The sequence below is a fragment of the Typopeltis vanoorti genome, chromosome 8 (assembly GCF_054136105.1).
Source record: "Typopeltis vanoorti isolate ZY-2024b chromosome 8, IOZ_Tvanoo_1.0, whole genome shotgun sequence".
Classification (NCBI taxonomy): Eukaryota; Metazoa; Arthropoda; class Arachnida; order Uropygi; family Thelyphonidae; genus Typopeltis; species Typopeltis vanoorti.
The window spans coordinates 144,983,967-145,010,961 of record NC_143556.1 but is presented as its reverse complement, the minus strand read 5'-3'; the positions used below and the strand labels follow the sequence as shown (position 1 = coordinate 145,010,961).

The 26,995-nt window shown below is 36.4% G+C and overlaps 1 protein-coding gene across 4 annotated transcripts in view; it reads left to right on the top strand.

Annotated features, from left to right (window-relative positions):
* Positions 1-26,995, top strand: part of ash2 (Set1/Ash2 histone methyltransferase complex subunit ash2) — a 315,384-nt gene that overhangs the window by 89,096 nt on the left and 199,293 nt on the right. For all 4 annotated transcript variants that reach the window (XM_090396985.1, XM_090396987.1, XM_090396984.1 and 1 more), the window contains exon 8: positions 26,600-26,687. In XM_090396985.1, the coding sequence (XP_090253111.1) occupies positions 26,600-26,687 (88 nt within the window). The remainder of the gene's footprint in view (positions 1-26,599; positions 26,688-26,995) is intronic.

Here is a 26,995-nt window from a genome sequence, read left to right as displayed (position 1 = left end):
TGTGTTTATGTGATCTCCCCTCCTCCCTCCCATCCACCATGTCATACAAGATCATAGCAATATTATCATTACATGACGCCTCCAAGGAGTCTAAGGACTCATTGTGGGAGGGTTCTACACTTGACATACTTTGCCCTCTATACTAATTCAAACCTCTATCTAAATAACGTCACTATCTACAACACTGTGTGTACATACACACGGTGTCTTTTCCAGTCAAAGGGTGCAATAACCCATATATTATGAAATAGTATATAATAATAATTTTACAGCTAAGTAAAAATTCTGGCATGTTCTGTGATGATATTGATAGATAAAATACAATTTTTTTAAATAATGGTTTTACACATGTAAAGGAAATGAGAATTTATATTATTTATATGTTCCTGGATTTTAATAATAATTCTATCCTTAATATGAATACTTAAGGATATATATCCTTAAATACTTTGCTAGTACTACATAAAAATTTAGATTATTGCTAACTTTCTATTGACCATATTCCTCTAAATTAGACTATTATCAGCACTCAAATATTGTCAATTCTTGTATTTGTCCTCCAAGGCATTTTTTATTTATATTGATCCACCCAGATTTAGGTCTTCCTCTGTATTTTTCCTGCCATCAAATATTTGCTCTGCTATTTTTTTTCTCTCCCATTCTTTTCAAGTAACCACACTACTTTAGACTATCTCTACTAATACATTCCTGAATGCTAGTAATGTAAAGTTCCTTGCTAAAATTAGCATTTTTAATAAGTCCCTCCCCCACTTTCCATTGGTACTATTTATTTCTTGTCTTAATTTTTGGTCTCTGGTCTTTGATCAACTATTTTAAATGTTATCAGCTCTCAGATCCATATGTTATCTTTATTAGTTTCAACATTGTATTGTATATATAGTTTAGTGTTTAGACTAATTTCTCCTTTATTAAATATAAATTAATCCAGTAGGCTCTGCACCATTCAATGTTTGCTTATTTTGTTGTCTATTTAAATATATTTGATTTGTGATCTTCACTAAAAATTGTGCCTAAATCATTGAAATGTTTTACTTGTTCTGTGATGTTTTTAATGTTCCTGCTATTTACATAATCTTTTTCTTTTCAGTGCTAGTTTTTTTTTGCCAAATTTGTTGCAGTAGTTCATATTAGTTAAGGAATCCTCTAGACCTGTACTGGATTTATACCAGATTTACTATCATCATCTGCATAAAGTAAAGAGATGTGATTAATATCTCCAGTTTTGATATCACACATATTGCCACTTCTCTTCATAATACAATACGTATTGACAATAAATATAAGTGGAAATAGAATGCATGCTGCATTTGATGTAAATAACATTATAATGTTATTTACATCAAATATTGCAGTATTTTGAATAGTTTTTCTTTTGGCACTTTATGTTATTACTTTTCCACATCTGCAAAACTTTAACACAAATCCGTATTATTATTATTCCTCATAATCGTAATCCTCATAATCAAAGACTGCAGATTATGTAACAAAACAGTCATATAACAATAATGAAGATACTGATAACATTATTCAAATAAGCTCTGCAATGCTTCGAGGAAGAAGCCATCCAAGGAAACAAGTAAATATTATAATCGATTTAATAAAAAATGAATCATTGTAAATATGAATGTGAAAAAAAAGATATTAATATCATTATTTATGCAATTTAAATAAGATATTTTCCTAGCATTCTGTACTGAAAAAAAAAAAATTATATAGATAGATAATTGTGTAATCTATCCTGTGTAACTGAACTATAACTGATTATAAACTATTACTAAAATCGTTATTACTACTAATAACACATAAATTGTTGAACTGTATGACTTGCACACTGTACAAAGTATGTGATAAATTGGAATCTGAATTGAACCGCAAGTGAAAATTCAGATTCCAACTTTCACTTGCAGTTGTGAATCAAGTCGCGCATTGATTCCAAAAAAAATCAAATTTCATATTCGTTAAATTTGCATCTGCCTGTATCGCACATGTAGTTATAAGTAGCGAATTTATGTTAGGGGAAATACCCTTTAGCACGCATGTACGTCAATTGTTTACCGTATGAAGTATTTATTGTTGAAAATTGTCTTCATTTTCTGCCAGGGAAGTGCATTAAAAATCATAAGTGTGTTAATCTCAAGCTGAGCACTTTATTTTCTGGTGAGTTACATGCAATACGTAATGCTTTTTTTTATGTAAAAAAAAATATTTTTATAGTAATGGCCACTTAGAGCACTTTTGCAATATGGTTGAAAACGAAATTAGTGAATTAATGAGGAAAGAGATTTAAATGAGGAGGAACTAGTACAATTAATAGATGACGTCGAACCAAATGGTGGGGAAAGTTCTACCGAAGATTCTGATTGTGATGAATCCATTAAAGAATTCAGTTTAAAGAAATTAGCAGGATTGGACTTGGCAAGAAAGCTATTTTATGGATAATGATCTCAATGGATTGCTCCGGAAAATTCACGGGACAATTGAATATTTGTTTAGTTCCGTATTATAAACTTAATAAAAAAATCTGCAGCATAGTGGTAAGCAAGATCTTATTACTGATTTCTTGATAACTAAACCAACCGAAGTATGCAATGAGAATTATACTAATGATGTCCAAGAGATTTTGAGTGATGACGACGTCCAGCCACTTGTAAATAAAGAACATCTACAAAATCTTAGTTTTGAAGAGAGTGATGACGATTAAAATATACACTTTGTTTTATTTTGATTAAAACATTTATGTATTATGTGCAATGAAGTTTACATACAATTTATAATTTTTTATAAATTTATACTATGCATCTGGAGCCTGTGTAGCTCAGTGGATGTGGCGTTTGCACACCACGGTGCTTGACCGCACGAAGGAAGATTTCTTGGTTTCGAATCTAGTCGGCGACTAGAGGAAATTTTTCTAGGCCTTTTTTCGACCGGTTCCCGAGTTAGTCAATCCCTGACACACGGGCAAGCGGGTTTTTTCTCCTGGAAACTCGGGTTTTTCATCCCGTAAACTCAAGAAAATCGACCTCAGAACCCACATTATTTCAGACATTAAATATGTTGTGTTAGGGGCCACGAGATGCCGGCAATTGTTGAGCCGTCTCTCTTCACTGCGTGTCATTTGATTAGTGATAGTCTTGGGCCAGCTATCTCTGATTGGCTACCAGTAGAGATTGAACTGCCCACTCAATCTCCAAAAGTTAGTAGGGCTAAACTGCCTCGCCTACTCCCTATATACAGGAATAAAAAGGCATTAGCTGATTTTTTTTTTTTTTTTTTTGGCTATGCATTTGTTTCATAGGTTGTTTTCTTAACTTCCATGAATTACCTGAATTAAATAAAAATATATTTTTGTTGGATATGTCATTGTTTCGATAATCTTGAAAAAAAAAAATTTCGGAACTTAACCCTACTTTTTCTATGTGATCTTGAGCTCACATAACGCGATTTATATAATGTGGCATTTTTGTGGAACGTAACATCTGCATTATACGAGGGTTACCTGTATATGTATATAATTTATTTGACAGATAATAAAGTATTATTTGACACTGAAAAAAAAAAACTTATTATTATTATCATCATCTAGGAGGGCGGCTGACGGAGAGATATCAGAGAGTGGTTTACTCAGGAGTAGAGTCCACAAGACGGCCTGTGACTAGTGGTGTGCCACAAGGATCTGTTCTTGGACCACTGCTGTTTAATTTGTTCATAAATGATATAGGAAAGGATCTGAGAGGAACAGTTCATTTGTTTGCGGATGATGCGAAGTTGGGTAGGGCAATAGTGAATGCAGATGACGTCAAAATTTTGCAGGATGATTTGGATAGATTGGAGGTCTGGGCTAAGGAGAATGGATGTCAATTTAATGTGGCAAAATGTAAGGTTATGCATTTTGGGGTGAAAAGATTGGAGGCAGTTTACTGCATTGGTGGAACCGTGCTCCAGGAAATTGATGAGGCACGAGATTTAGGAGTGTTGGTGGATAAGGAATTGAAATTTAGGGGACACATTGCAAAAGTTGCCAAATCAGCTCATCAAATCACTTGGTTGCTGAAGAATACGTTGACAAGCAGAGACAAGCAGGTTATTGTTCCTCTGTATCGAGCCTTGATAAGACCCCATCTCGACTACTGCGCTCAGATTTGGTCACCTAGGTTTCTTCTTGATGGGGAGGAGGTGGAGAGGATCCAGAGGCGAGTGACCAAGATGATAGCAGGTCTGTGGAATGAACCGTATGAGAACAGGTTGAGGATTTGTGGGTTGCAAAAATTGGTTGATAGGCGGAGGAGGGGAGATATGATTGAGACATTCAAATTACTGAAGGGTTTCTATAAAATTAATTCAGAAGATATTTTTGAGAACAGGGCTGGTTGTGGGAGGACTAGGGGACATCCATGGAAACTGGGCAAAAGTGTGGTTAGTAAAGGTGTTAGAGCTGGGTTCTTTACTTTTAGAGTAGTGAATGAGTGGAATGCGCTCCCTTAGTCTGTGGTGGATGCTGCGACAGTGAATGAGTTTAAGGCGAGGTATGATAGATACTGTATGAATGTCGAATAGTTGTGATGAATATGATTTGGGGCCTCCCTCGATGAGTCTAATGACTCCCTGGAGTTGCCCATAATAATAGTAATTATACGGGTATCTCCATGGAGAGAAGACTCATTGCTGTTTGGTTTGAACTAGTTTCAGGTTTCTTTTCCACGATCTTCCTTAGTTGATGTATGTGTCCATAAATTATCATGGAAGATTTTTACTGTTATTATTAACAATAGAACTCAATTGAATGCAAAGATTCATCATAAATATTCCTATATAATTCTCACATTGAGTTTTATTTCTCTTTTTATAGATGGGTACTATGAGCACCCTACTTCAATCATTGGGAATTTGATCTTTCAACCATTCATTCTGAATTATGCAGTGCTGCCATTACAAAATTTATATACTATCATATTTAAGCATTACTGGTTGAATATTAATGATGAGTAATTCAGCTGCCTTTATATATTTCAGGTTTTTGATATATATAAAAAGATAAGCCGAAATTTGAAACGTTTTTATGTCACGTTTTTTGGCTTATCAGCCCAGAACTCGGGGGGGGGGGGGGGGGTTTGAGCACCGTAGCCGCCAGGGGGCAGAGCCCCCTTAGTATATATCATCATCATCATCAAATTCCTGCCATGTACCCTCAAGGGGTGTACAGGATATGATAGTACTACATGAAAAAAAATTATATCATTACTAACTTCCTATCTACAATTTTCCTCCAAATCAGTCTGTTACTTGTCAAGACTCCAACATTATCAGATCTTATATTTCTATCGTCTAAGGCACTTTGTACTGTATCAATTATATATATATATATATATTTTTTTTTTTTTTACCCCAAGTATTGTTGCCTTATGAATGTTATCTACTACTTCTCTATCACTTCTTGTTTCATTTAGAAATCTATCAAAGCATGTAATTACTGTGTGTATGCAGCATATCTCATCTTCAATTTTCATAATACCTTTAAAATCTCTTTTTCCTTTTAGATTACTTTTTCCTTCATTTTGAAACAAAGCCAAACATTTTGCTACCTCCTTCATATTATCTTCTCTCTCTCTCTCTCCCTACACACACACACATGCGGTGATCATATAAGGGTTTGTGGAATGCCACCAGTGGTCTAAATGCTGTTGCTGTGAAGTTTGCAGGAATACATTGTGTGTCATGTGGAAGTGATATCTGAGAAAAAAAAGTAGCTCCAAAATTCACTACATTTGTTTTGTAAACAAATGTAGTGAATGGATGGAATTTGCATATAACATAACTTGGGAGGTGCAAGGAGGGTTTACAAAGATGGACATGGAATTTTTCCCTTCATTCTCATTGCTAATACCACCACAATGATTGCACATCTTGCCCCGATGTGCTTTGCTTGTGAAACTGTACTATCTACACAATTGCAGTGCTGTTGCTGCACTCAGCAAATTTCATCACCCGAACAAATGTCATTGAGACCTATTATCTCCATTTGCTCTTTGATGATTGATTAGTCGTTTTGAAGAAATGGATTATTGGGAATTAGACCTGGCAGAGGTCGCAGACCAATCAGTTGACAAAAAATGAATGAAGTTGCTACTGCCGTTTTGAAGCAGGCCAAGGATAACAGTGTTGGTTCTTGCAGTGCACGTAATACATCAAGACACACAGATGTACCTTACACAACTATCTGGAAAATTCTATGGAAGATTCTGCATTTCTACCCATTCAAGATAATCCTGACACAGGAGTTGTGTCCACAGGACTTAGAAAGATGACTGACATTCGCTTTAACATTTCTTGCGCTAGTGAAGTGGACGCTCTGTTGCTGTGGATGATTTTGTGGGGGATGAGGCTCACTTTCACCTGAACATGTGTTGATACCAACAATTGCCAGATATGGGCTACACAAAACCCACATGTAATTTAACAGATTCCTTTGCAATAATCCAAAGTTGCTGTTTGGTGTGGATTTACAGCTTTTTTTTTTTTTTTTTTTTCTTTCCACTGGACCATTGTTTGAGGACATTCGCCATTTGGATCCTGTAACCTGCCTAGTTACAGAAGTAACTAAGCAGGTCACATGGATTCAGTCATTTGCATGCAGGATAGGGCCTTTCCACACATTGGAGAGGCCCCCATCAACATGGGGAAATACATGTGTGCCATGTTCACCTGATGTGATCCCATGACTTCTGGCTCTGAGGATATTTCAAACACAGGATTTATTGGGAACATCCTGAAAACATGCCAGCTCTGAAAGACAGCATAATTCAGCATGTTAGCAACATCAGTCCTGACCAGCTTTGTTCTACTATTGAACACACTATAGTTTGTGGCTTACCATGAAGGGCAGCACAATGCATAATGGAAGTGAATAAAAATGCTTTATTTATGCTTGTGTCACTTTTCTCGTTTTTACACACAGAAAAATTATATCTACATTCAGTACATCATACAGCACCCTGGTGGTGAATTTTGGAACTACTTTTTTTTTCTTTTTCTTTTTTTTCTCTCTCTCAGATATTGCTTCCATGTGATGCACAACTTTTGCAGCATTTGCATCACTGGATGGCACCCAACAAGGCCTTAAACAGGGATATTTTAATTTTGATCACCTTGTGTGTGTGTGTGTGTGTGTGTGTGTGTGTGTGTGTGTATATATATATCAGTCCGTGCGGTTAGCCTAGCGGTTACGCGCTTCGCAACCATATGCCTGGGGATGGAGTGTCCTAGGTTCGATTCCTGTCGGTGACGTGAGGAGCTTAAGGGTCTTCCTCAGCTATAGCCAAGTTAGCCAGTCTTAGGCATGGACAGCAGGGTTTTTTTCCCCAGTTTATCCTGGGGTTTTTTCTTCCTGCAAAGCAGGCAAACCGGCCCTGTGAACACATGCTTCAGCAGACATGGGATACTATCGGGAATAAGGAGCAACCAACCTATTCTGCTGGATTATCGGTTACTGAAGCTTATGCAGTAAAATGTGTAGGCCTGCGCGAAAGCGTAACGTGATGATATATATCTTCTCTCTCTCTCTCTCTCTCTCTCTCTTTACACACACAGTGCATGTACAGAGTGATCAAAATTAAAGTATCTCTGTTTATGGCCTTGTTGGGCATCACTTATTGATCTAAATACTGCAACACTTTGCATTAATACATTGTGTTGGGTAACATTGAAAAATCTTGTGGCAGAGCACTGATTTTTTAAACTTTTTTTTTTTTAACCCAACACATGGAAGGTCACAAGACCTTTAACACTATAGTACCATGCGTGAGCAAGTAATTAAGAAGGAAAATGTAGCCTGTTGATGTGTTTCTTAAAAAGTGGGAGGTTGTACTCAGTGGGAAAAACAAATCAGTTTGGTGTGCTCAAAGTTGGACAGTGTATGGATGTTGGCCAGTGGCTGCCCTAGTTCTTACATGGTAAGAAGAAAGTGGAGGAATGGCAGCAGCCAATTTTTCTGAATATCATCAAGAATTCTTAGAGAGGTCTTGGGTGCTCCACTCCAAATGTGAGAACAGTATTTCAAAGTTGAACAGAGCTGAGATTTATAAAGTGTTAGGCTCTGAGAGGAAGAAGTAATCTTTAGCATGGAAAAGAGCATCAAGCTTTTTAGAGTCCAAGGAGGCTATGAAAGTGATATGTTTGTGTCAGGATAAACTGGATGTGACAGTCAACCCAAGAAGAGAAAGTTGATCTTGAAAACAACTGGAACATCATCAAAAATGAGAGGGGATGCAGTAGAAAATAAGGCAGGCTTGAGTTACTTTTGGCATTGAATTTTACTAAATTGTCTTCACCCCATTTGAGGATATTGAAGAGGTCAGTGTTCAAGTCACTGGTTATGGAAGATTTTGAGATATCTAACATTAGGGTACTGCAGGTTTTATCACACGAGGAAGAGGAATGAAGAGTACTCTCATTGGTGAAGCTGTGGACAAGATTTGAAGTCCGAGAAAGGGGGTCATTGATGTAAAGAAGGAAGAGTGTTGGTGAGAGAGCACAGAAACCTAAGGCACTCCAGTATTGATGAAGAAATCTGATGAGAGGAAGCTGGCAATCCGATCACAGAGTGTAGAACGGAGGCTATGAGATGGCAGCATGTTCAATAGGCCTTGGTGCCAGATATTCTCAAAATCTTTCCATAGCCTAGTCCAAAGATGGGTGAGATTAGCTATGAGGTCAGCTGAAGACAGAGAATGGCAGAATCCATTATTAATTATATATTTGGTTTAATCTTTTATCCAAGTGTAAGCAAACAAAGTTTGTGCCTGAAGTATTTTCAGGACTGGAGCAACTTGTGGCAAAGGTGGTATAACTTCTCATCACTTGCCTTAGTATCCAATAATGCACAGCACTTCTCTTTGCAGACATGTATAATGCTATGCATTAAGTGGAGGGTCACTACCCAGACTGGTTTTCGACCTTTATTGAGGTCTCATCAGTGAGAGCCAGACCCAGAGGTGGTGATACTAAGGTGGAAGTAATGGAGAAGTCATATTTCCATATATGAGTTGCCAAAAGGTGTCACACCTTATTATTAAAATTCTCTGGATTAGAGATAGTTGATGGAAAATTTTTCACTTGGTTATGCTATCAGTTATACAGGGTGTCCCAAAATTCACCAAAGATTTAAATTTAGCGCCATTTGTGCGGTAAAGTGTTGCCAACGAGGAAAAAAAAGACCACGTGACAGTTGACAGTTCAGGGATATTAAATATGGTCAGAATAGTGATTTAACTTCATCAACTGTGAAAAGATTAATTAAAAAATTCAAGGAAACTTGGATCAATTAGTGATCTTATACACTCTGGCCATCCTTCAACAAGTCGTTCAATAGAAAACATCGAAGCAGTTCGTGAGAGTGTTGCTGAGAGTCCAGGAACATCAATTCGGCACTGTGGTCTTGAATTGGGCATTTCAAGAAGCTCTTTACAGCATATTCTCACGAAAGATTTGCATCTTTATGCTTACAAAGTTCAATTGACTCAAGAACTGAAGCCTATTGACCACACACAGCGAAGAGAGTTCGTTGAATGGATTATGGAACAACAACAAGTGGATGCTTATTTTTCGAACAAAATCATCTTCAGCGATGAGGCTCATTTTCATCTTGATGGCTTCATTAATCGACAAAATTTTCGCATTTGGGGTTCAGAAAATCCACGAGTGATTGTTGAGAAACAAATGCATCCACAACATGTCACTGTTTGGTGCGGATTTTGGGCTGGAGGCATCATCGGTCCATTCTTCTTCGAAAATGCGGCTGGTAAGGCAATAACAGTTAATGGTGCTTGCTATCGCGACATGATAATCCAGTTTTTTGTGCCTAAATTGCAAGATATGGATGTGGACGACATCTGGTTTCAACAAGACGGTGCCACATGCCATACAGCCCGAGAAACATTTCAATTACTGCATGAGTCATTTCCTGGTCGTGTAATTTCCTGTTTTGGTGATGAATTGGCCGCCAAGATCATGTGACTTAACGCCGTTGGACTTTTTTCTTTGGGGTTTTTTTTGAAGTCTAAGGTTTATGCCAACAAGCCCACGACCATCCACACCTTGAAGGAGGAAATTGAGCGCTGTATCAACGAAATTCAGTCACATTTATGCAAAACGGTCATGGAAAATTTCGACAAAAGAGTATGTGCCGCAAAGCTGTGGAAGTCATTTACCTGATATGCTATTCCATGCATAACCCTATATTGTATACTTTATGAATCAATAAGAAATTACAATTTTTAATTAAAAACCTGTGTTTTCGATCAAAATTACTTCTTGCATGAATTTTGGGACACCCTGTATATTTGGTTTAATTCTTTATCCAAGTGTAAGCAAACAAAGTTTGCACCTGAAGTATTTTCTGGACTGGGGCAAGTTGTGGCAAAGGTGATATAACTTCTCATCACTTGCCTTAGTATCCCATAATGAACAGCACATCTCCTTGCAGACATAGCCAAGTGAACAAACATCCATCAACTATCTCTAATCCAGAGAATTTTAATTTGATGGAGAATCATATTTCCACCTCTGGGTCTGGCTTCCTCTGTTTAGATCTCAATAGACATCAAAACCGATCTGGGTAGTGATCCTTCCCTTAATGCATACCATTATACATGTTCTCAAGGAGATGTGCTGTGCATTATGGGATACTAAGGCAAGTGATGAGAAGTTATACCACCTTTGCCACGAATCGCCCCAGTCCATAGCCAAGTGAAAAAACTTCCATCAGCAGAATCCATAAGAAGCTGGTTGTTGATAACCTTCTCCATCACTTCTTAAAATACTGAGACAAGGGCAATTGGATTATAGTTAGATGACTGACTTTTGTCTTTCTTTTTGGGTATAGACTTCATTTGGGCTTGCATCCATGCTGTTGGGAGATGCCAGTAGAATATGAAATTTTTTATAGTCGATACAGGAACAGGAAGAATTGACACCTGTCAATTCTTGACTTATGCTCAAGAATTGAGCACAACTGGAGGAATACCATTTAGACCATGAACCTTATAAAGATTAATGAGGGTTATTCTGATGTCCTTTTGGCAGAAGTTCAGAGGAGGCCTGCAGTGTAAGGTTTGTGAAAGTATGTCGAGGCAGGAGAGAAAAAATCAATGCCAAGACTGCCCTTTTTTTGGGTGAGGTTACCATAGTGCCATCAGAATTCAGGAGAAGTGGCAACTTGGAAGGCAGAACCTATGCCCAACAGCCTTAGCAAAGGACCAGATGGCTTGACTGCCAGGTGAGCAGTAGTCAAGTTTATTGCAATTCATTCTTATGAAGTCTGCTATGAATCATCGATACTTTTTTTATGCCTTTCTGACTGTTCTATAAGCTGAATGAGAAACTGGAGATTTTAATTTAAGCCATTGAACATTAGCTGCATTTTTATCATGGACAGCAGAGACATGTTTTTTTTAAATCAGGACTTGGATAGAGATCAGGAGTTTGTAGTGGTGTGGGGAATGAAGACTCATTGCATAAAAGATTATTTCAGTTACTAGTTCAGTGTAGATGTTTGGATCAGGAGAGCATAAGCAGTAATGTGGCATAAAATTTCTGGAGATCATCCCATTTCGCACAATTCCAGTGTTGTAGTTGCATTTTTATCATGGATGGTAGAGACACGTTTTTTATTGCATAAAAATTCTGGAGATCATCCCACTTGGCACAATTCCAGTGCCGTAGTATAGATGCTGAGATTGGCTGGGAGGAGGATGGACTGTAGAGAAGGATACTTGAAAAAGTTGGTGGTCAGAGTTGCCAAGGGGAGAGCAGACATCCATGATGTATTTGGAGGGATAGTTGGTTAAGAAACAGTCAAGAATTTTGGTAGAATGATGAGGATCGTCTGGTATTCTGGTTGGTAGATTGACTTTGTGTTAAGTCATGACTGATGGCAAATGATTAGCTTCCCTTCCAGCTTGATCTGTGAAGTTGGAGTAGGGGATTACATTATGACTTTGTGTTATGGATGTTGGAAGTCTCCAAGGAGGACAGTTTGGGTAATTAGTTTGTAAGAAATCAATTTTTAGTGGTAGGTTGTCAAAAAGGAGAACAGGATTGCCAGAGTTAGGAGAGTGGTAAAGGCAGCAACTGTAAAATGAGGTAAGAAAATCTTGAGCCAGAGCAGATCGAAAAGTGGGAATTCCAAGTTGGATAGCCTTTGACAAGGGATATTAGATTTCACAAAAGCACATGTTCTGCCCTTTTTGTGGAATGCATCGTGTAGGATATAATTGGGATAGTTGAGGTTGACTGTGGTCGTGGAGGATGCCAACTGAGATTCTGTTAGGAAAAGGAGATCAGGTTTTGATGTCTGTAAGTGGATGTATGTCGTTAATATTTTGTATTAATGCCTAGAATGTTGGTGAAATTTATATGGAAGCATTTTTTTATTGGAAAAAGTTTTGGTGTTATTTTGAGTGGATTGTGGCTTATTTTTATAATTTGTTCCAATTTTTTTGTTATATTTTTCATATTTTTAGATTTTTTTATATTTTTTTATGGGAGTTTTTTTGTATCTGCACTTAGAATGCTAGTATTGTCAATGATTGACTTTCATGTGTAGGGTGGTTGATTCAGAAAACAAAGAGAAGGGGTATGTAGCTTTGTGGAGGACTCGTACATAACTTGCACACAGGGAGTGCCCAGACTCTAGTCCAAGTGTAGCCTCGGACAGTGTCCCTGCATACTATTGAACTGGTCTCCCTCCAGGCATGACTTGGCAGGGTAAGCGGCAGTGGAATTATTTTCCAGCTGATCAGGAATCCTCCAACAGATGTGGTACCATTGGGTTCAGTCCTGTGCACTATCTGGTGGCCAGCCTGCAGAAACTGTTTTACTGCTGTCCCCTCAAATGCAGTAGAAACTGGCTCCCTAGTTGTTGAAAATGATAATAGTCTAATATGCCCAGGCATGGCCATCACCTAAACTGTATGTGAGAAGAAAAGGGAGACAACGTTCCTGTATTGTTTATACTTCATAGTTCTCAAGCAAGTGCATTAGTGAATGTACTGAGGGATCATTCATGTTAATAAATTTGAAATTGGGAGACTGGTCTGACTTTGAAAGGAGACAAATCACTGGTGTGCATTTACTGGAGCATCAGTGACAAAAACTGCCATTTTATTAGGTATATTGAGATCAACAGTTTCTAGAAGAGAAACAGTGCATGAAAATCAAAAACGACAGATTATCGGACATTTAAAAGGATTGTTTCAAAACATGACAGGTCTATCTACTGCAGCATAGGTAACAGTAGAGCCAAACACTCATCTTGCAGAACCTGTTTCCACAAAAACTATCTGATGTATCTTTATAAATCCAATATTCACAGTAGCTAAACTTCTGTTTACTGAAAAGAATGTTTAGATGTGTAAACAATAGAGCCACAGCCATCAAACATGGACATTAGAAAACTGGAAATTGTGTGATATGGTGAGATGAGTTAACCTTTACTCTGTTCCCTACATCAGGATAAGTTTACGTTTGGAGAATATTCAAGGAAGCCCACATTTTGGATTGCGTGGTTCCAACAGTTAAAGAATGGTAGTTGTGGTTAAGTTGATGGTCTGGTCAGCATTATCATGGTATTCTGTTGGTCCCATTATTATTCTTTATAGTAAATTCACTGCAAGTGATTAGCTGGACATTTTGGATAATCATGCGAATCCCATGATCCAGATGTTATTTCTAAACAACAATGCAGTATTCCAAGATGACAGTGCGTCCATTCACACAACATGGACTGTACAGTTGTGGTTTGAAGAGCATGAAGGTGAACTTCAACATCTTCCCTGGCCAGCATAATCACCAGATGTGAACATTATTGAATCACTCTGGTCAGTATAGTAGACTAGAATAAAAAAACAGATTCCCACCTCCAGTGTCTTTAAAACAACTTGAAGATGTTCTTCAAGAAGAATGGTACAGAATTCCCCCAGAAACTATTCAAAACTTATTTGAGTCCATTTCAAGAAAAATTCAGGCTGTACTGAAGACATAAAGGTTCAATACCATGTTGTTGTTATATACAGGTGTCCCTTGCTTTACGCGATTAATTGGTTCTACGAAAATATCGCGTAACACAAAATTGTGTAAAGTGAGTTGAATTTGCCATGGGTGAGATAGGGGTTTCTTCAGGAGGATAAAAAAATGAAAACTTTACATGTGTGAGCAAAAGAAATTTTAATGAATGAATTATTATTATTATTATTATTTCCCAAGACCTCATGGAGTCAAAGACTCATCTGGGAGGTCCTTTTATGACACACTCAAACTCCTTGCCATCACCACACTCTCAGGCAAGGCATTCCAATCATTCACAACTCTGCATGAAAAAACCTGCCTCTCACTCCCCTACTCACACCCTCTTTATACAGTTTCCAGGGATGACCTCTGGTTCGCTCTTGATCTCCACTATTCTCTGTAGAACTTCTCCACCATTGATCTTATAACAACCCCTTACCAACTTGTAGGTCTCTATCATATCTCCCCTCTTCCTTCTCTCCACCAGACTCTGCAAATTACATCTTCTCAATCTTTCCTCATACTCAAATTCTAGAGGTCAGAAACTACCTTAGTCAGTCGCCTTTGGATCCTTTCCAACATCTCTTCATCCTTCTGAAAACTCGGTGACCAAATCTGGACACAATAGTCCATGTGTGGCCTAATCAAAGCCTTATACAGTGGAACAGGAATCTCCCTACTTCTACACGTCAGTGTTCTCCGCATCATTCCCAGAAGTCTTTGTGTTGTCTTTACAATTTTGGCAATGTGTCCCCTCAATTTTAGATCCTTATCCACTATCACCCCAAGATCTCTTATTTCCTTTACTTCCAACAATATATTCTCACCAAGCATAAATTCTGCATCCCATCTTTGTTTTCCAAATTTTAAAACCTTACATTTTGCAACATTGAACTCACAACCCCATTTGCTTGCCCAATCACTCAATTTATTCAAGTCTTCTTGCAAGGCCACAACATCTTCACTACTCTTTATGGTTCGTCCCAACTTTGCATCATCTGCAAACAACTGAATATCTCCATCCAAATCTTCGCCAATATCATTAATATACAAGTTAAATAGTAATGGTCCTAAAACAGACCCCTGAGGCACTCCACTAGTGACTTTCCTTTTCCTGGATATCGCACCCCCTCCATACACAACTTGTTGATACCTATCAGATAGCCGGTCTCCAATCCAATGCACTAATCTAATATCCAACCCCATCTGCTCTAGTTTGACTGTCAACTTATCATGAGGTACTCTATCAAAAGCCTTTGTGAAATCCAAGTATATTACTGTGTATCCTTCTCCTCTGTCCAAGGAAGCAGTCACTTTATTGTAATAAGTAAGTAGATTACTAAAACATGACTTCCCTTTAGCAAATCCATGCTGTCCATCAAAAATTATACCATTGTTGTCAACCCAACTCTGGATCCTAGTTCTCACAAGCTTCTCCAACAACTTAACCACAACACCTGACACAGAGATAGGCCTATAGTTTGATGCTTGAGTTCGATCATCTCCTTTATGAAGTGGCACAATCTTGCCTTCCTTTCACTCTTTAGGAACTTGACCAAGTGCAAGATTCTTAATAAAAAAATATGTCAAGGCAGGTGTCAACTCTCTGGCACATTCCTTCAGAATACACGGTGATATATTATCAAGTCCCACAGCCTTATTTACATCTAGTTTACTCAACTCCCCAAACACCTCTTGCTCACTTACGGTCAGTCTCTCCTCCCCATCATCAACTGCTCTCAATCTCTCCATGAAATCACATTCACAGGATTGAAAGATCTTTATGAACTGCTCATTAAGTATCTCCACCACACATTCTGCAACAGCTGCCTTTATACCATTTAAATTATTTAAACTTATAAACAAAACACACAGAGGAGTGATGTTAGCTTGGTCCACCTTTGCTACGAGTTGCCTGGTGTTGTACTACCTTACTCTAGTCCTGAAGATATTTTTAGGTGCAAACTTTGTTTGCTTACACTTGGATAAAGGATTAAACTAAATTTATTATGGTCTAACCAAGTTAAAAACCAACTTTCAACATCTTTCTCTAAATCCAGAGTAATTTAATAAAAAGGTGGCACACCTTTTGGCAACTCCTATAGGTAAAGATGACCTTGGTATCTCCACTTCAGGGCCTGGCTCCCACTGAAGAAACCTCAGTAAAGGTCGAAACTAGTCTGGGTAGTGACCCTTCCCTTAATACATAACATTATACATATCTGCAAGGAGATGTGTTTTGCATCATGGAAGATACTGAGATAAGGGTGATATTAGCTTGGTTCACCTTTGCTACGAGTTTCCCGGTGTTGTACTACCTTACCCCAGTCCTGAAGATATTTTCAAGTGCAAACTTTGTTTGCTCACACTTGGATAAAGGATTAAACTAAATTTATTAAAACACACAAATTTCATCGTTTTGTCGAGATTGAACACTTGCTGAGGCAAATAATCGTGTTCCTGAATTACACTTTGAAATTTTGCTGGAAATTTCTCAGCAGCAACAACATCAGCTCTCTCAGCCTTGCCAGTCAACTTGAGATTATGGAATCCATGTCGCAACTTGAAACGTTCAAACCACCCAGCACTTGCAGCAAAAGATTGCACTTTAGGATCAGGATCTATAGCAGGCCTACACAACTTGATTGTCTTTGAGGGCCAAATCCAACTTGGACCCTGACCAAGTGCAGATCACTTCAGACCTAGAATCTTAGACTAGTCCACTGCAGCTAAACTTAAGTAAATTTGTTAGTAGGTCTACAGTAAAAACTAATTAATATGCATGTTTAAATTTTTTAGAGTTACAATTTAAATTATAATCAAAATTATTTACAAACAGATATAGCTGCAAAAATTCTCAATAAAAACCATTTAAACATAAACACAAAGTTTACTAATAATTTCACTGAGAATATCACACTTATTCTCAGTGAAATATCAGTGACTGAATGTCACAATGTGACACATTGCATTTCTTTGTTGCCACTATTTTATCAAAGTTTGGTGTCATGTTTGAAGTGGCCGTTCTTAATATGACCTCTAAATTGATATCACTTAAAGATGAATGCTCTTTCGTTTTGTTCAAGTTTAGCACTTCAGGATCAGGATCCTAAAGTGTTAAACTTGATAAAGTTTTTGGGAGCACATATACTAAAGTATATGTGCTCCCAAACATACAAAATATCTGGTAGGCAGTATCCAACAAACTTTTAAATTTATCCTGATCCAGAATAGAATAAAACTCTTGTAAAGTATTCTCCCTATGCTTGATCCGATAAGTTTTCAAAACACAGGAGATCAATAACTTCCATCTGGAGTTCGACAGGTAGATTTCCTGCTTCGACAGAAAATGGATCCTCAATCACTTTTATGCGGACTTTGTCTTCATTACTCAATGGCATTCTTTTCTGAAACTCCTCACTTAGAAGTGATATGTGCTTCTTATATTTTCCACTCACCATTGAATGATATTCTGATGGAATGTTCTGTTGACAAGTTAAGAAATGTATTCTGACATTATTCTGAGGATTACATACAATTCAGTTTCATCAAGGGTGCTGATGACAAACCATTGTGTGTTATTTGTTGTGTGGCATTTTTAAACGAGTCCATGAGACCTTCAAAGTTGAAGCGACATTTGGAATTGAAACATCCGAACTATAGTAATAAGCCAATAGATTTCTTTATAAATAAAATAGAGAACTAATAGCTATCAAGAAGACTATTTCTTCGAATTTTTCTTCGGGAGCTCGGTCTGAAATTTTGTAATGGCTTCTTATGAAATATCAAAATTAATTGCTGAAACTCGTTATCCTCACACAGTTGCTGAGAAATGAATAGTTCCAGCAATGAAAATGTTAGCATCTCGAATATGTGATAAAAAAACAGGAGAGCCAAGTAAATATGCTGACGCTATCAAATAACACAGTGAAGCATAGAATCATGGAGATTGCAGATAATATCGAAGAAACTGTCGTAGGTCACTTAAAGGAGTGCACATTTTTTTTCTTTGCAAGTTGATGAAAGTGCAGGCATATTGGACAATTAAAATTTAATGTGTTTTGTGAGATACGATTGTGACAATACAACTCACAGAGAATTTATTTTTTGTAAACCTCTGACAACAAGAACAACAGCTGAAGAAATTTTTAATTTGTTTGCAAATTACATCAGTGAAAAGGACATTGAATGGAAGAAATGTGTGGGAGTGAGTAGCGATGGAGCCCACTCAATGGCAGCCACACGTACTGGACTTTTTCTGAAGATCAAAGCCTTAGCACCAGACTGATGGGTGCATTGTAGCATTCACAGAGAAGAATTGGCCATCAAAAGAATGCCATTGCTTTTAAATGCAACTATGCGAGAGTGAGTACAATTTATAAACTTTATAAAATCTTGTCCATTGAATTCAAGAATATTCTCTGCATTGTGCAAAGAAATGGGGAGTGAACATGAACATCTTCTTTTACACTGCGAGGTGCGATGGCTGTCAAGAGGGAATGTTTTAATTAGACTTATTGAAATGAAGGATGAAGTTTTAATGTTCTTAGACCAACATCCTCCAACGGCTAGGGATGTAATATTTGAATTCAAAGACAGTTTTCATGATGTCAATTGGTTAATCAAGGTTGCCTGCCTTTGTGGCATTTTTGATTTTTTGAATAATTTAAATCTGGCATTACAAGGAGCAATGTAACTGTATTTAAAATGCAAGAAAAGGTGGAAGCTGCAACAAAAAAACTCAAATTGTGGTCCCGTCATGTGGAAGCAGGGAATTACAAATCTTTTACAAAGTTAACAGAATTACAAAAAGAGTATAATATGAGTTCCATGCCAGATGAGATTTCAGCTGTTATCAAGGAACATATGCTAGGACTGCAGGCAAGTCTGAATGAATAATCCCCCCCCCCCCCAATCAACAGCAACAAAGCATGGATAAGGAACACTTTTACAGTGAACGCAGAATCTGATACAGAATTGCTGGATTCAGATATTAAATCTATAATACTGTCCTGTGATACGGCACTCAAAATCATCTTTAACACAATACCACTGATGGATTTTTGGCTGTCTTGCTGTCAGGAGTACCCAGTTTTAGCAGAAAAAGTGATAAATTTCTAATGCCTTTTGTCACAACCTATAAGTGTGAAACAGGCTTTTCAACACTGGTTTTTCTAAAAAAAAAAAAAATATAGAAACCGATTGGAAGTCAAAGATTTAAGAATAAAGTTATCGTTTCCTCCAGACCTGAAGTTTCTAGTTAACAAACAACAGCATCACACTTCTCATTAATAAATTACTTGGCTTTAGTTTAATTCCTTTATATTTTTGTAAGAGTAAATGCTTTTTTATAATAATAATAATAAATGAAAACTCTATGAACATTCAAATCTGTTTTATTTTACCTATTGGCCATAAAAATTTTAGTGGGTGACGAAAGATGAAGTATTAAAATAACCCGGCCACGGGAAAAAAGTTTCGGGAAACCTTGGAATAGAGTATACTTTGTAGTTTTTCTCATAAACTTCATTTCAGCTGTTTGTTTTATTGTCCAGATTTCACTACCATACAGTAGGACTGATGTATTGTATACTTTTATTCTGGTTTGTTTTGAACTAGGTTAGGTTTAAATATAGAGTTAATTACACCTGTTTTTAGATGTTTCACAATTTTTAGGGTTATATCTTTTTCATTTTCATATGTAATCATACAACTTAGGCTGTTAAATGAATTCACCTGTTCTAAAATCTTGTTATCTATTACTGTTTTAGTTCTTATTGGATCTTGTCCTTTAAAGGCCATCGTTTTTGATTTTTCTGTTGATATTATCATTCCATAATCTTTGGTTATCTCATTTAAATTTAAAATATCTTTCTGTAAGTTGTCTTCAGAATTTGTAATTATTATTTGGTCATCACCAAAAAAGGAGAGTGTTTAAGTTCACAGTAGGAAAAAGCTTAATACCTTGATGGAAATTTTTATTCCATTGTATTATTATTTCATTTAGATAAATATTAAAAAGAGTTGCTGAAAGGGGACATCCCTGTCGGACTCCTTGGTTTATCTCTCTCTTGCATGATAGCTAATAATTTAATCTTATTTGTATTTAATTATTTTAATATATACTTATGATATCTTTTAGAATATTATTTGGTATTTGTCTTTCTTTTAATATGTTAAATAAAATGCTTCTTTTAACTTTGTCAAATGCTTTTTCAAAGTCAGTAAATGTAATATGTGTTTCTAAATTGTATTCTCTTCTTTTCTCTGTTATTAATTTTAGGCAAAAGGTCGGCCTATATAATATTATTAAGTAACACCTCTAGGGAGTCCAAAGACCCAAAGACTCATCAAGGGAGGACACGTACTCTACATCTCTCTCTGATTGTCATTTTCTAAATTCATTCTGTAATTCTAAAATAAAGTTTTCAGAATATTTTATTAATTTGTTATTTAAAATTCTGCTATATATTTTGTAACAGGAATTTAGAATACTTATACCTCTGTAATTTTTAGGGTAATCTCTACTACCTTTTTTAAAGATAGGGATCACAGTTGCTTTTTCTCCTTCTATTGGTGGGTTACTTGTTGAACAGATTTTATTTAAAAATAATAGGAGTTTTTCTTTGAACCTTATTCCTGCATATTTATATAATTCTGAACCTCAATTATCTTCTCCAGGTGATTTTCCATTTCTTGTTTCTTTCAGGCTGATTTCTAATTCTCCTTTTGTTATTTCCTTTTCGTTTTCATTAAATGTTTGCCAGTTATCTTTTTTAAAATAATTATCTTCCCACAATTCTATAGAGAAATTTAGAAATTCTTCTAATTTCAATTTGGTGTTTAATTTTACGTTTTCTTTAGTATCTGTACTTAAATGTTTCAAAATCTTATATACATTGGGTCTTATTTTATATAAATCATGTTAAAAATTAGAAATTAATTTGTTCCATGATTCTCTGTCTTTTTCTGATAAAAATAAATAAATAAATAAAAATAAAATAGACCAAAAGCTAAGAGAAACCCAAGCAGGATTTAGAGCCAACAGGTCATGTATAGACAAACAGCAACACTCAGAATAATAATAGAACAGCCAATAGTATGGCAGTTGATTTTGAAAAAGCTTTTGCCAGCAATGACAGGGAAACAATATGGAAATTGATGTCATATTATGGCATACCATATAAAAATATCAATATAGTTAAAAGAATTATGTAAAGTATAAAACACAAATCATGCATAATGGAGAACTTTCAAAAATTGGAAAGTGCTGTACACAGATGAAGAGAGAAGCAGAAAACAGAGTCAGATGGAGATCTGTGGTCAAGGCATGAAAGACAGAAAGCAGATGGAGTCAGTGCCTTAGCAAACTAAATGACAGAGGAATCAGCAATACTGGAAGTGATCAAAGGATGTCTGAAGAACACTATAGTTGATACCTGCATTGCTCAAGTCAAGGAAATAAATTGTATTTCCTTGTTAAATAAAATGTTATAGTTATATTTTATTTTATTTCCTCTTTATGCAACCCTGGCTTTAGCCAGGGTTGCATAAAGAGGAAATGTTATAGTTATATTACCAGGCCCCCACTACAAAAAAGAAAGAAAGAAAGCCAGGAAAGGGCCAGCAATTTTGAGGGAGGTCAAACATAATTCTCTTCGATTTCCTTTGCATTAAGGAAAATCCAAGAGAATTTTGTTACTATCTGGCATATAAAATGAAAAATCTCCATAGAACAATTTTAGTGAATGCAGAAAGTGTCAGTTGCTTTAAGAAATAGCTGAGTAATTTATTACTTTAGGAAGATAAACATCTTTTTGGCAATTTCAGTGTTGAGATGGAACTAGGTGAATGGATAGAAACATTATCTGGAAGTATTCAATCTACTACAAGAGATGGACTTCAACATAGTAGTCCATATCCCAATGAAAGAGTACTAAAGGAATATGTAAAAGAATTAACATGAACATAAAATAAATGAAAGGCAATTCCATAATAAAATGGTGGAACCAGGACAGTAGTAACCAATTATAGATCAATAGTTATCTCTAAAATGGTCATTAATTTTTTGAAATGATTAATTCTGATCAACATCCAGATGTGAGTAGATAGCACCTCAATTCTCTATAGAAACAGAATGATAATTAAAAGTAAGTCTTATGTAATGCATTCACATAACATCAAATCAGTGATTAATGCAGGCATTGCACAAATTGTATTATTCTGTACTTGCCCACAGGATAAGAATGATAAAATTGTGTCATACTTCCAGATTGCCATCTGTCGGGCATGCGACAAATCGTTACATGTGCTTTCAAGAGAACCTGAAGTTGTTAGAAAGGAAAGGACTTCTTGCTTCCCAGTTATATAATTTACCAAAGGTTCGCAAGACTAACATTCCTCTTTGGCCTATCATAGATGGTATTACGTTAAAGATACCAAGAAATTTTATACTTGGTTTTAATCCTTTTCTCAAGTAAGCAAAACAAAGTTTTGCATGTGAAATATATTCATGTCTAAGCTACTTGTATGTAGAGGCTAATGACTTCGTATCACTTGCCTTAGTTTGTAAACTTTCAACATTGATGGTATTAGTTTGCCTTCTTATCTGTTATCAAAAATTTGGCTAAACTTTTAAAGAACCACATCAGACATACAGACTCCTTCATCAAAAACTTGCAACACTTTGTACAAAAACTAGGAGAAATTTCCATCTTACCATCGGATATTCTAGCTAGTCTAGATATTGTAACTTTGTTCACTAATGTTCCTGTGGATGAAGTTATAGCACTTATAGATTATTTGTTCCCTCCTGACATCTCCAGACTATTTAGGCATTGTCTCCAGTCAAATTATTTTAGATGGAATGGAGAAATTTACAAGCAGCTATCTAGCCTTGCAGTGGGAAGACCCCTGTCTCCTCTGTGTGCTAACTTATTCATGGAAAACTTTGAAAAACATTTCCTCACATCTACAAATCAAAAGTCCTCACTTTAGTGGTGATACATAGATGATGTATTTATTATCTAGAAATACAGTATTGCCGAGTTGTACAATTTTCTTTTGTGCATTAACTCTTTACATCATAAAATTAAATTTGCTTTGGAACTTAAAAATGAAAGAAAATTACCTTTGCTAGATCTTTTAATTTCAAAGAAAAAAAAAAAAGCAGGAGGAGGCCTCTCCTTGACGTATACCATAAGGCCATACAGGTATACCTTTATGAGTGGGCTTACGTATATGTTAAGGAGAAGCTGTCTCCTGCACCCCATATGCTAAGGAGAGGCCTCCTCACTGTACCATATATCACAAAAATTAGATATTATACATAGATTCAAGAAAAGGACAATCTCCATTACGAGAAATTAAGAAAAACTGAAAGAATTACAGTCTCTCTCTCTCTCTCTCTCTCTACTGGTGAGCAATGAACATTCTAAGAAAATAGCACAAAGAATACTATTCTCTACTCCTGCTCCACATAACAAATTCCAAACATTCAGTTCAGAAGCTTAGTTTCCATCCCTTATATTGATAGACTTTCTCTCTCAATTGCCAATCTCCTAAAATCTTATGACACAGGAGAGACTTTCAAATCCATTGTGACTAAACAAGCTTTGTTATCTTCACCTAAGGACCACAACCCTTTCAACAAACATCCTGGAGTTTATAATATTACCATGTTCTTGTGGCCTTTCTTACATAGAGCAAACATCTAGATGTTTAGAAATAAGACAAAAAGAACATATTGGAGACGTAACAACACTCACCATAATATCGAATGGGACAAGAGCTCCATGCCTTACATAGATGACAACTTCAATGCCCACGACATCAAATCTTTTCTTTCTTATCTCTTTTCTTTCATATAAACTATTACTATTTGCTAATGATTACATCTCAAACATGTCACATTGCATGTAACTACTGTCATTGGTTCATATTTTTAATTTGCTTGTTTTGAGTTTTATTTTCTTATATTTTAAAAATAGTATGCTGGTGTCAAAAACATAAGGACGAACACTATTTCTGAAGATTACAATGACAAATTTAGACGAATCAGCTTGTGGCAATTTGTATAACTGATGAATTTAAGTAGAAAGCAGGTACGCTTTCAAATTTTCGAATTGCATGCAAAAGGATCACATGGTTGCACTCAACAGGATAAAAGGCAAAAGGCTGTGCTAAGCAAATTGTGTTTGAAGGAAGCTCTTTTTGTGAAGAAATGAAGTTGCAAAATTGGATGGTTTGTAATGTCTCAAAGACACCACCTTGGTGATTTCACATGGAGAAGAATTATTGGAAAGCTTGAAGAAGGCCTCAGAATTACTGATATTGCCAGAGAGTTTGGAATCTCACATAGTGTTGTATCCAGGATCTGATCAGCATTTCAAACCAAACGAATGAGTTCCAGACATTTGCTAAGAGGTTGCCCTCACGCTGCCGTGGAGCATGAAGACAGATTTTTGATAATAACAGCATATGTAATCAATGCACCATGGCAAGCTTAGCTTGGCATGGTGCATTGATTTGATGCATGAAATGCTTGTGTATGAAAGTAGTACTGCTTACCATCACAGAATGTTCTTGAAAGAGATAGATATGGCGGTGCTGGGGTCATGGTGTTGGGAGGCATTATGCTTAATGGACGCACCAAGGTACAAATACTGGAAAAAGGGACTATAACTGGTGAATGATATTGTAGTGAAGTTCTACAATGTGATGTTCAATTGTTCTCTGGTGCTGTAGGTGAAGAATTCATTTTTATAGGTGACAGTGCCACTACACGTTGTACACAAGCAGTGGAGATACTTGTGGAGACCGAGGATATTAATTGAAGTGGCCAGCATGCTCCTCAGATCTCAACTCCATAGAACTTGTTTGGGACACAGTAGGCAGATGCATTGTTGCTTGAAAATCCCCTCCAGATAACAAGGCCTTTTCCTTGCTCTGAATAAGGAGTGGGTCATTAAGCGGATAAAAATCCTATGTTGTTATATAGCCAGTAAGTGAAACTCAAGATCGAGAACTACGATCTATATGAGTTTCAATGCCGAAAAACTATCGGCGAAGGCAATTCGAAGCAAAGGTGGAGCAAGATCCCTCACTATTCTTGATATTCTCTCATAATGTAAAACACAGCTTCTAGGAGATGTAATACTGTCATTACATTCTGAGGGGAGGTCACTACCCAGACCGGTTTCAACCTTTTTTGAGGTCTCATCAGTGAGTAGGTGGACCTGGAAGATATCAAAGCTTAGTGAAAAGAACTTGCATACCTCCACTATACGAATGCCATAAAGGTGTGCTTGTATTTTAATTAAAATGAAAAGCCAAACGGCTAGTTTTCTGGCAACTTAATAGAAATTAAGCGGATAAAAATCCTATGTTGTTATATAGCCAGTAAGTGAAACTCAAGATCGAGAACTACGATCTATATCAGTTTCAATGCCGAAAAACTATCGGCGAAGGCAATTTGAAGCAAAGGTGGAGCAAGCTCCCTCACTATTCTTGATATTCTCTCATAATGTAAAACACAGCTCCTAGGAGATGTAATACTGTCATTACATTATGAGGGGAGGTCACTACCCAGACCGGTTTCAACCTTTTTTGACAGTATTACATCTCCTAGGAGCTGTGTTTTACATTATGAGAGAATATCAAGAATAGTGAGGGATCTTGCTCCACCTTTGCTTCGAATTGCCTTCGCCGATAGTTTTTCGGCATTGAAACTCATAGATCGTAGTTCTCGATCTTGAGTTTCACTTACTGGCTATATAACAACATAGGATTTTTATCCGCTTAATTTCTATTAAGTTGCCAGAAAACTAGCCGTTTGGCTTTTCATTCTAATTACAAAATACAAGCACACCTTTATGGCATTCGTATAGTGAAGGTATGCAAGTTCTTTTCACTAAGCTTTGATATCTTCCAGGTTTACCTACTCACTGATGAGACCTCAAAAAAGGTTGAAACCAGTCTAGGTAGTGACCTCCCCTCAGAATGTAATGACAGTATTACATCTCCTAGGAGCTGTGTTTTACATTATGAGAGAATATCAAGAATAGTGAGGGAGCTTGCTCCACCTTTGCTTCGAATTGCCTTCGCCAATAGTTTTTCGGCATTGAAACTCATATAGATCATAGTTCTCGATCTTGAGTTTCATTTACTGGCTATATAACAACATAGGATTTTTATCCGCTTAATTTCTATTAAGTTGCCAGAAAACTAGCCGTTTGGCTTTTCATTTTAATTACAGGAGTGGGTCAGTTTGCCTCGACAACTTCTGAAACACTTGGTGATAACATAGTATGATGTTGTGAGAGGTGTGTCATTTGTGTAACAATTTATTAGTATGCTGAAAATAAATTTGTCCACATTTGGCTGTAGTCATGAAAAATTTCACATACAGGTAAAAATGTAGTTCGTCCTTAGCTTTTAGAAACCAGTGTAGTTCATATAGAAGTTTGCTGTTTCATGAAGTTTTAGATATTTTTCAATTAAATAGCATTTGTCTTTATAGAATTTATACAAAATAGGACCCAACTATGAAGCTCTTGGAAAAGCTGCACAACCAAAGCAAAACCAGGAGCTTTCTGGAAATATAAATGGTAAATTCAAAGATAGTTTTTTATGTTTTATTCAATGTTTTGAAAAAGTTATAAACATATGAGGTTTGTCTGGTAAATTCCCAAACTTTTGAATTATTGTGCCAACAAGCACTAGCTGCAGGCTTCATGTGCTGCAATCTAGTGGCAACAGTGGGAAATAGCCTAGCGAAAACCGAAGCATGATATTTTGCTTAGTTATTGTCTTATGTTTGTTTGTGTCAACATGTGTTCAGTTAATCTGGCGATTTTTTGTTGTGTTTAAAATGAGCAATTTCCATGATCAATGAATTTCTGTGAAGTTTTGTGTC